Raw genomic sequence first — 11,436 nt, 5'->3', positions numbered from 1 at the left:
TGTAAGTATTTGTAATTATGTTTTTTCTATTGCAAAATGTGATATCCTATTCCAAGAATTAGCACCTACCTTTAACTTAAGAGAATCGCTGGTGGTGGAACCTGATAGAAAGGAAAAAGTAAGTTAGTTAATGTCATCATTGGATGGTAGTAATGTTAGGATGGTCACAAAATATAAAAACATGTAAATAAAGAGAAATCACAGCACAAGCTGCTTTCAAAAAGGCAAAGTGGAGATGTTGGAAAAAACAATAGTTGTGGAAAGAGCACAAATGGTTAAATGAATCCAAAGAAAGAGCAAACACACAGAAAGGAAGACCTGGTCCTACCGAAGAGGTTGATCCACTGTCTCAGCTAGAAAAAAGCACAGAAAGGCCCAGAAGAAGAGAACAGAGGAAAAAGTAGGAAACATTGTCAGTATCTACAAGCACAACAGAACAGAGGTCTGCTGAGAAAGAAAAATGCTGTCAGTTGATGAGGCTACAGAATTATGAATAAGGAGGGAAAGTTAAGACTTTCCAACTAAAGCAGTGAGGCTCTTTTCTTCAAGTTGTATGTAAGCAGTGTTTCCACTGCTCATCTGAATTAACCATAAATTGGCAAGAGTCTGTGTTCAGTGAGGAAATAGTGAACTCAGTGATTTCTACTAAAGCCCGTCTAATGTTTCAACATTTCTGTGTTGCTAGTGTTGAATGCAGTGGCATTAGATTGTCAGTGTCTGAACCCCTGCATACTCTTGCTGGGTATTTTTGTGCACCAGGAGAAACCAGGACCCATTGCACCAAAAAGGGTCTGACAGTACGTTTAAGGAATTTATCCGAACACCTAATGGCAGTCAGGGTGCCTTTATCTAGTCTTTGCCTAGAGGTCTGTGCGTTCTTTCATGAATATGCCTCCCCTGACTATGACCCATGACCAAACTGGTAATGCTGAGCGATGTTACGCACAGCATAACGTTGGCCACGTCGTCTCCAGGCTATTTTATGCCTGTCAAAAGTGACCAGGTGAAGATGCTGCCCTCTGTGAAATGTACAGGGCACCACTGGTCGACCTATCAATTCTGGTATTCTATAGCAAATGCCAGTTGGGTTCCATGGTCCCAGGCAGTGAGCAAAATGCTGAAGCATTAAGACTTCTTTTCACTGGATCTAAGGGACCCGGCCCAACTGCTGAAAAACCACACACCATAATCCCTCCTCCACCAAACTTTACATTTGGCACAATGCAGTCAGACAAGTACCATTCTCCTGGCAACTGCCAAACCCAGACTCTTCCAGTGGGCTGCCAGACATAGAAGCATGATTTTTTTACTCCAGAAATTGTCACTCCGTCTCTACTGCTCTAGAGTACATCCATTACTTTGCATTGTGCTCGGTCATGCAAGGTTTGGAAGCAGCTGCTAGGCCATGACAACACATTCCATTAAGCTCTCTACCCACTGTTCTTGAGCTACTCTTAAAGCTCACGAGAATCTAGCTGCTTCACAATGTGCGTACAATTGAATCTGTCTGTTGGTGAAGCATTAAAGGACTCTTGCAGCAGCCCCCACTCCTCACCTGATGCCTCTCTTGGCATGCCCGGCTTGCCAATGTTGGTCAGCAGATGGTCAATGTTGGGCAAAGGCTGTATGTCCCAATTATCATCTGGGGCCTACAGTCACACACAAACGCACGCGGGCACACACACACACACACACACACACACACACACGCGGGCACACACACACACACACACACACACACAAACGCACGCGGGCACACACACACACACACACACACACACACACACACACACACACACACACACACACACATCCAGCAGACATAAAAGAAGTGACGACATCTGAATGCATACAGTCATTCATGGTGTTTTCTGTTCATTTGGGTGATAAGAGCCCATACCTTCTCTTCTTTATCAAGCTCTTCATTACTGAAGAACCAGTCATACTGTTGGAGAAAGGAAACAGCTGGTATCAAGGAAATTCTGCTGCACTATTTTGAATCATATTTATCAAATAGATTCTAGTTGCTTATGTAAACAAGGAGTCCTTTATAGTCCTATATAGATTTTATAGTTGCATATTATTCTGATAGAGCACTTTGCTCTCAGACAGCAGGCTTACTTGCGGTTCCTAGAATATTTAAAAGCAGAATAGGAGTCTCCCATCTCTCCTGTGGAACCTGTTCCCAGTTTGGATTCAGGAGACAGACACTTTCTGCTTTTAGGATTAAACTTAACATTTCCTTTCTTTGTTTCTTTCCTTTTTACCAAAAGCAGGTTAGGGCTGGATCGGTTTACCCTGAACCATCCCTCAGTTATGCTGCTATACGCTCAGATTGCTGGATGATTTCCCATGATGCACTGAGATCTTCTCTGTGTTTGCTTATGTGCCACTATCAAACTATTTGTAACAAGTGTCACAAGTGTTATGTCCTGTTTGCTTTTTGCAGTCTGCTTGTGTTCACCATCCATCCAGCTGCAGTAGATGGTTCCCCCTCCCTAAGCCTGGTTCTGATGGAGTTCTCTATCTGTTAAAGGGAATTCTTCCTTTCCACAGTCTAGGGAGCTTGGAAAGAAAAGTGTCTGCACTTCTTTAAGTTGCTTGAAGACATTTCACCTCTCAGTTTGAGGGTCAAATGGTGGAGAGTCCCAGATTTAAGCCTTGTGGGAGTGTCCCCCCAAGACGGACAATGGACCCCGTAATGATCCTCCAACTAATCACACGAGCCAAGGTGTGAAAACGGGTTCAGGTCAAAATCAGCCAAAGTTTCAGGTGAGCTCATTGTGAAACTTAGCCCCACCCTATCATGTGATTTCCCAGACGCCTTAACGCCCACTCACATCCTGGGCCATTTGACCTCGGGTCCAGACGGTTTTCTTTCCAAGCTCCTTAGACTACGATGACCTGGATGACTGAGAACCTTCACAGACATATTCCTTTCCACAGTTCCCAAGCGTTTGCTTATAAAGGATTGCTTGATTATTTTTTTTCTCTAATATTGCAGGGTGTTTATCTTACAATATAAAGCATCTTCAAACAGAACTTGCACTATATAAGTAGAACTGAACCACTAAAGCAACTTTCACATACCTTTCTTGACACAAAGAAAATTTGCATCTTTGGCTACAATTGAACCAACAACCTTTTAGTTGCTAATTGAATGTACAGTATTGTCCACTACACCACTGGAGGCAGAACTGAATGCAGCACTACTGCATGGTGTTAATGCATAAAACACAACTGGCGATTCACAGAGGTGCAACTGGAGCAAGCAGCTGGTGGTTCTTACATGCAGGATAAGGGTCTCTACTATTTTGTAGCGATCAGGCATGTGGGTGACCATGTCTGTCATGTTGTCCTCTGATGTCCTCACCAGAGTGGGTCCAAACACCAGGGCTAGATTTCTTGGCTCCATCTGGAAATAATATTAAAACTTCATTTTAGACCACAAAAAAACCACGATTCAATTGATGGGACTGAAGGTAAAGGTTACCTTATTCTTTTCAGAGTGATCTGCTACCTTCTTGAGGTGACCCAACAGAAACTTAAGGGTGTGATAATAATGATCTGGCAGGTCATGGATCTAGAAAGAAGCAATGGGTACATATAGAGAGAGTTTTACTATCAAAAAGACAGAAGTATGTTCACTTCTCTGTTCTCTGCCCTCTTTTACCAGTTTGTTCATTGTCTTTAATCTCTCTTCTCCATCTTCAATCCGGTTGGCATCAATGAAGTGATTGTATTTATCTGTAGGCAGAGATAATGGATGACTAACTAACTACAAGTGATATTCTAAAATTCTGAAAATCATATGCCAACAAATTCAGCGGCTTTGTAACTTGCCACTGAAGAAAAAATGCAATCTTTTTTTATTTTTTATCCAAGCAACAGAACATTATTCAATACATACTCGTTAAAGATTCTTTGACATTTCACTGTAAACAAATGTCTGGACTCACCATCAGTAAACAGAGGCTCAGGCAGTTTTCGGAAGAATGTTTTAAGTAGGCTGCTGATAACATTCAGGTCTTGCCATCTCTGTGAGGACATGAAGAGGAGGCTTTAGGATTATAGTATCCCACATAGCAGACAGGTCTGGCCCAGATCTGGTATCAAGCCGGCACTGCTGGCTGACTTCTGGCATGATAAGACGTATGTCATCCAGATATGGGCCAGGCCTGGCATAGATGGCACTGTCTATGCGATGGCATGCCATATCTGGCTCGATTGTGGTTTGGGTTATGTGGCCCAGGCTCATAGCAAACAGGTCTGGCCCGGATCCGGCATCAAGCTGGCCCTTCTGACTGACTGGTGTCATGGCAGAGTGTATGTCAACCAGATGTGGGCCAGGTCTGGCAATGATGGCACTATTTATGTTCCTATTTTCCAATTTTAGTTAGAAGACCCAAATGCCATTTGCAGTACTATACTGCTATGGTAGCCAACGTTTCAAATGCAGGTTTGACAGGTTTGTGAGTGTACACTTTATCCAAAACCTAGTGATGGTTTACTCAAGTTTACCACTGGCCGGCTGTAGCTCAGGAGGTAGAGCAGATCACCTGCTGATTGGAAGGTTAGTGGTTCAATCCCTGGTTCCTCCAGTCTGCATGCTGAGTGTGAATATGTATGAATGTAGTTAGGAGAAGATGTGTTAATGTGGCATGTTGTATAGAGACTAGAAAAGCACTATTTAAGAATTCACTGCCTGAACAGAGTTTAGTCATGTTGCTTTTGTACTATTATGTTCTGGCACATGTTGTTATTACATGGCTTGATTAAGGTACACATTAGGCTGACATCTGGGGCCAGAGCTGAAACTGTTCTGGGCCAGCACAGGACCACCAGTGTGTCTGCAACTGGCCTTGTGCTGGCCCATGTGTGGGCCACCTCTGGCAAAACATATCTGGGCCAGCAAAGCGCCGTCATTCTTTGCGGTATGTGGGCCATGTGTGCACACACTGTGTGGGCCAGATCTGGGCCATACCAATTTCGCTATGTGGGAATTACCTAATCTATCAAAATTACACATAAAATCTGTTTCAAATATGGCATAGAAAAACTTCTTTTCTATTCTATTGGCGGCAATCTGTTCTTTAGGTCATCCCAAAAAGGTATTCTTTTCATCGGGACGTAGCGTTTTCAGGGGACGAAATGTTTTGTCACTCATCCAGCTGACTTCTTCAGTCTCAGCTGACCACAGCTTTGCCTAACCTTTAAGCAGTACCTTTGCACAGTGACTGAAACTAGCACCGCTGGCGAACAATGGGCTGTGAGGCCAGTTCCTTGATCATTAATATGCAAATTGTCATGGTCATTGATCAACAACCACTGATCAAAGACCATTGATCAATGGCTATTGATCAGTGGCCATAAGCATAATTCACAAAAAGTTGGGGAATGGCTGCAATCACAGCATTGTAAGATGGCAAAGGTTTACCCTTTAGATCACCTCCTCAATTCAGAGATGGTCTTTCCTCTCTGGTGAACTTGATGTGTTGGTCCACAGAGTTTGTTCACGGTGCTGATCACATTAACTCGGTGGACCAACACATCAAGTTCACCAGGAAGGATATGAAAAATGACAAGTAGCATGATCATTGATCAGAATTTAACAATTTTTCATTTAGGACTTGGTAGGTTTGGATAACTTTTTCCCCTAATAAGTTAAAATAAATGTCCTTGGGTTATCTTTGTCTAATATTAAAATTAATTTGATGATTTGAAATAATTAAGAGTTAGAAAAAAAGGTGCTGCAGTTACTCAAAGGGAAGACAAAAGAAATAACTTCAGCTCCTGTCATTATAGATTATAATCAGCTCCTTAGATTATAGTCTTTAGTGGTATGTACTTTCAGTCTGACCTGCCACAGTCAGACTTTATCTTTATTGTGTTAAAAATTTCCTCTATAGTTTTCTAATAATTTAATCTGTTTCAGATGTAAAATTTTGAACATTTAAAAAACTCATCATGATGTAACATTAGTTGCTGTAGTCTGCTAAGCAAAGCAGGGCTCGTTTCCATACCTCTTCAGCAGTGTTCAAGTCCATGCCCTTGTTGAGATGCTCCTGCAAGTTAGACACCATGGCATTGTTGCCTGGTACACGGTATATACCAGTGTACTCCAGACCAGTTGCCTCTACAACACCACAACACATCTCCACTATTAGAGGAACAAACTGATAAGAGAAAGCAAGGGAGACAAAAGAGGGAAAAATAGACAATAAAAAAACTATTTCAACAAACAGATTTTCACCTACAACCTCAGCATCACATGACAATCACACTCCGTCTGAACATATACATCATTTGAAATAAGTTATTTCTGGAACAGTTGCTTTAGTGGCTTGTCTTTGTCTGTTCCATTGATCTTTTTGGGAAAAGTGGGGACCTTGGACAATAAGATGGACAAGATTGGCGAGCAAATTAAGAGAATGACAAAATACCGTGTTCTGTGCTCTAACAGTGCCTTCACAGGGTCCAGTTTCAGCTCAACAACTGAGCTGCCTTTTTGATTATTTTATTTAACTGGAATTATTAAACAAAAGGCAACGTTTTCAAGCATAGCAGAAATCCAAAAATGGAGCAGAAAATAAAGTCAATAAATCCAAATAGAAGACACACCAAAAAGGTGAAAAGGTGAAACTCTAAACCAGAAGTAAACTAAGAAACAAACTGAAAATGAATAAAGAGAACTTAAATGACCAAACAAACATACATACTTGGTAAAAGCACCTGACACTATTACTCACAGACACCTCATCAGAAATACTCTCAGCAGAAGACAATACAATAACACATGGGTCATCAAATGGTAATGTCTCTTGCTTGCTTCCCTATGTGAAGGCTGTCTCTGGAAAGGACCCCTTCAAAGTCAGTGTGGATTTAATATGTGCTTGTATACCAGTAGACTTACCTTTGTCCCAGCCATCACCCTGCTCTGCGGCCCTTCAGTCAGTTCACTCTAGCTTAGATTTCTACTTGTTAACAAACTCTGCTAACTTTGTTTCCTTGTATCATCTTTAGGAGGCTTTTTCCCCTCAGAGAGCCCAGGTGGTGGAGCACACCACTCCACCATCTTGCTACCAAATAAGAATGAGTGCTTTAACAAGTAACAGTATGGCGCAGATTATTTGCTCTCAAAATGAATTGCCTTTCACAGTTTACATCTCTCAGAAGCATCAGAGAGTCACTATCACACCGCCATCTTTGTCCGTTCCTCTCAGTCCACAGAGAGAGCCTCGTCTCAGCTGGAATCCTTCTCCAGTCAACTGGAAAAAGGCTGAGATTTTTTACTAACACAATGATCTCTAGAATTCAAACAGCTGAGCTGAAAACATTACTTCAACAGCACAGCGGCACTTGAAAGCAGGGCACTTTTAAGGAGTGTTCTTTCTCCTTATACAATCTTTTGATTTCTGCTAAGCTCCTCGATGATGACTCCTTTGAAGTGTTAACAGACTCACGGGCTGAGTAGGGTTTTTACCTCTACTCAGCCCGTGAGTAAGAATGAAGTGTCTACAAAGACACTTCATAGCCAAACAACTAAATACTCCATTGGAACCTCTGTCCAAACTTTTCCAAGTCTCCGTCTTAAATGGTCACCATCTTGCCTGTATCACCATTGCTCTGGACACTAGAAATCTTAGAGTACATCCAAGTCTACATCTCTGATGCACCTAACACACTGATGGTATTTGGACCCTCTTGGTTTTTTTCAGAGAACTTGACCTCTGACCTTCAGTCCAAAGTCACTGAGATTAAAACTTGTCCGAGATTTTTAGTAGATATACCTGTGGTATCAGTTTGAAATCCTAGGTGAATGCTTTCTCGAGTTATCGCATTCGTAAGATTTTCAGAAAACTTGAATACATCAGTTTCAGTAAAATACCTATCATACTTTCCAATGAGCTACACGGCTTTCTTTACTTAAAATCTCATTAGAAACCTATTTTATTGTACATTATTTTAAAACAAACTTTTTTTCCCTGCTAACTTGTTTTAACCACTTACAGAAACAATAAAGTTCACCAAAGAAAAAACTGATTTACAATAGACCCAAGGCAAAAAATACATTTATAGGTCTGCTCCACTTTAACTTGACAGTTTGATTTTGGGATTATTTAATGATTCTGCTTGTAGCCAAGCAGTTTTTTTTACTATGAATTTTGACTTACCTTATGGTTGACAGCAGGCTGACAGTCCTCGAGACGTACACCAAAAGCCTTTGGAACACCTGTCTTCTTGGCCTTCTTCATGATGTTGATGCTCCACAGTGCCTTGTTATCATCTGACTCACACAGATGCAGATAAATGGATACATAATTAAGTTAAGCATTTTTGCTGCTTTGATTTGTCATATATACTGAAGAACACAAACCAGAGTCATGTTTAGACCCTCCAGATCTGGAAGCTCTGTTCACTGAAGTGTTGTCAGTTTTTGCCAGAAAGAAGGGCGGCATCATACGATGGGCTCTGGGAGAGGAGTCTAGCTTACTACCTGTCAGACTACACAAAAGAGAACAACAAAGTTAGGCAATTTTTAACCTCATCGTGTTGGTTTAGGTGTGGATGTTAGTTTAAGTGGATGTAACAAGGTTAACAGAAGTTGTTAGTTTTGATGTGTCTTCAAAAGATATTAATAAATAAAAAGGTGCAGTGGTTTTGATACACTATATTGCCAAAAGTATATATCCATATTTACAAGTATATGCACTTGAATGACATTGATTGCCAGGATAGCTGTAGCTCGGGCAGTAGAGCAGGCCATCTACTAACTGGAAGGTTGGTGGTTTGATCCCTGGCTGCCCCTAGTCTGCATGCCAAGTATCTTTAAGCAACATGTTAACCCCAATTTAATTCATAGAGTTTCTATTAGGTCAGCCCTCTTTGCAGCTATAACAGCTTCACCTCTTCTCAGAACGTTTTCCACAAAGTTTAGGAGTGTGATTTATTAGAGTTATTTGTGGCCCTTCTTGCAGAAGTGGATTTGTAAGGACACGGAGACTTGGCTTCTCTTTCTAATTCCTCCCAAAGGTGTTCTGTCGAGGTCAGTACTCTCTACAGGCCAGTCAACTTCTTCCACATCCCACTTGCTCATTTATGTCTTTATGGACCTTGCTTTTTGGACTGGTCCAGTTCCCACAAAATTGGGAGAATGAAGTTGTCATGACGTGGACACTCCAGTGGCACTTAAAGTAATGGGAAACAACTTTATCAAGTGACCAACGCATTTTGGCTTGTGGTCTTCATCAGGATCATAAAATGTCAACGTTTAAATAAAAAACAGGAAACAGAAAAAAATGTTAAAAAATCCAAGTGGACCAATTACACCTTCACATGAAGTTGTCCAAATGGTATCTGGGTGGCATGGTGGCCTGGTGGTTAGGACTGTTGCCTCACAGAAACCTCAGTTTGACTCCACCCTCTGGCAAGGGCCTTTCTATGTGGAGTTTGCGTGTTCTCCCCATGTCTCCATGGGTTCTCTCCAGGTACTCCAGCTTCCTCCCACAGTCCAAAGGCATACAATTAGTGGGGTTGCATTTATTGGTGATTCTAAATTGCCCAAAGGTGTGAATGTGAGTGCGAATGGTTGTCTGTCTCTCTGTGTTAACCCTGCATCAGACTGGCAGTCTGTACAGGGTGTACCTTGCCTCTTACCCTGTGGTAGCTTGGATAGGCTCCAGTCCTCTGCAAAGTGTAAGAGAATGGATGGATAGTCATGTGGCACTGAGAGTTCCTTTCACTGAAAAACAACCCCACACCATATTCCCCCCTCCACCAGTCAGATAAGTACCATTCCCCTGGCAACCACCAGACTCCTTCATCATCCCGGTTCCCTCCTTTATGTGTACAGTGGGGCAAAAAAGTATTTAGTCAGCCACCGATTGTGCAAGTTCCCCCACCTAAAATGATGACAGAGGTCAGTAATTTGCACCAGAGGTACACTTCAACTGTGAGAGACAGAATGTGAAAAAAAAATCCATGAATGCACATGGTAGGATTTGTAAAGAATTTATTCGTAAATCAGGGTGGAAAATAAGTATTTGGTCACCTCAAACAAGGAAAATCTCTGGCTCTCACAGACCTGTAACGTCTTCTGTAAGAAGCTTTTCTGTCCCCCACTCGTTACCTGTATGAATGGCACCTGTTTGAACTCATCATCTGTATAAAAGACACCTGTCCACAGCCTCAAACAGTCAGACTCCAAACTCCGCCATGGCCAAGACCAAAGAGCTTTCGAAGGACACCAGGAAAAGTATTGTAGACCTGCACCAGACTGGGAAGAGTGAATCTACAATAGGCAAGCAGCTTGGTGTGAAAAAATCAACTGTGGGAGCAATCATCAGAAAATGGAAGACATACAAGACTACTGATAATCTCCCTCGATCTGGGGCTCCACGCAAGATCTCATCCCGTGGGGTCAAAATGATCATGAGAACGGTGAGCAAAGATCCCAGAACCACACGGGGGGACCTGGTGAATGACCTGCAGAGAGCTGGGACCAAAGTAACAAAGGTCACCATCAGTAACACACTACAACGGCAGGGAATCAAATCCCGCAGTGCCAGACGTGTTCCGCTGCTGAAGCCAGTGCATGTCCAGGCCCGTCTGAAGTTTGCCAGAGAGCACATGGATGATACAGCAGAGGATTGGGAGAATGTCATGTGGTCAGATGAAACCAAAGTAGAACTTTTTGGTATAAACTCAACTCGTCGTGTTTGGAGGAAGAAGTTGCATCCCAAGAACACCATACCTACTGTGAAGCATGGGGGTGGAAACATCATGCTATGGGGCTGTTTTTCTGCCAAGGGGACAGGACGACTGATCCGTGTTAAGGACAGAATGAATGGGGCCATGTATCGTGAGATTTTGAGCCAAAACCTCCTTCCATCAGTGAGAACTTTGAAGATGAAACGAGGCTGGGTCTTCCAACATGACAATGATCCAAAACACACCGCCCGGGCAACAAAGGAGTGGCTCCGTAAGAAGCATTTGAAAGTCCTGGAGTGGCCTAGCCAGTCTCCAGACCTCAACCCCATAGAAAATCTGTGGCGGGAGTTGAAAGTCCGTGTTGCTCGGCGACAGCCCCAAAACATCACTGCTCTCGAGAAGATCTGCATGGAGGAATGGGCCAAAATACCAGCTACTGTGTGTGCAAACCTGGTAAAGACCTATAGTAAACGTTTGACCTCTGTTATTGCCAACAAAGGTTATGTTACAAAGTATTGAGTTGTATTTTTGTTATTGACCAAATACTTATTTTCCACCCTGATTTACCAATAAATTCTTTACAAATCCTACCATGTGGATTCATGGATTTTTTTTCACATTCTGTCTCTCACAGTTGAAGTGTACCTCTGGTGCAAATTACTGACCTCTGTCATCATTTTAGGTGGGGGAACTTGCACAATCGGTGGCGACTAAATACTTTTTTGC

At 42.3% G+C, this 11,436-nt stretch overlaps 1 protein-coding gene across 1 annotated transcript in view; it reads right to left on the bottom strand.

Annotated features, from left to right (window-relative positions):
• Positions 1-11,436, bottom strand: part of LOC146662918 (rho GTPase-activating protein 23-like) — a 52,608-nt gene that overhangs the window by 3,548 nt on the left and 37,624 nt on the right. Inside the window, exons 13-22 of the mRNA XM_085415491.1 lie at positions 8,378-8,505; positions 8,175-8,287; positions 6,024-6,176; positions 3,960-4,038; positions 3,674-3,747; positions 3,494-3,583; positions 3,290-3,415; positions 1,901-1,945; positions 1,556-1,649; positions 70-101 (exon numbers count right to left, since the gene is read on the bottom strand). Coding sequence (XP_085271617.1) covers positions 70-101; positions 1,556-1,649; positions 1,901-1,945; positions 3,290-3,415; positions 3,494-3,583; positions 3,674-3,747; positions 3,960-4,038; positions 6,024-6,176; positions 8,175-8,287; positions 8,378-8,505 — 934 coding nt within the window. The remainder of the gene's footprint in view (positions 1-69; positions 102-1,555; positions 1,650-1,900; positions 1,946-3,289; positions 3,416-3,493; positions 3,584-3,673; positions 3,748-3,959; positions 4,039-6,023; positions 6,177-8,174; positions 8,288-8,377; positions 8,506-11,436) is intronic.

Source organism: Rhamphochromis longiceps, linkage group LG8 (assembly GCF_057381845.1).
Source record: "Rhamphochromis longiceps isolate RC_006_pf linkage group LG8, R_longiceps_female_GT1.1, whole genome shotgun sequence".
Taxonomy (NCBI): Eukaryota; Metazoa; Chordata; class Actinopteri; order Cichliformes; family Cichlidae; genus Rhamphochromis; species Rhamphochromis longiceps.
The sequence above is the reverse complement of the archived record's forward strand: the minus strand, read 5'-3'. Positions and strand labels throughout refer to the sequence as shown.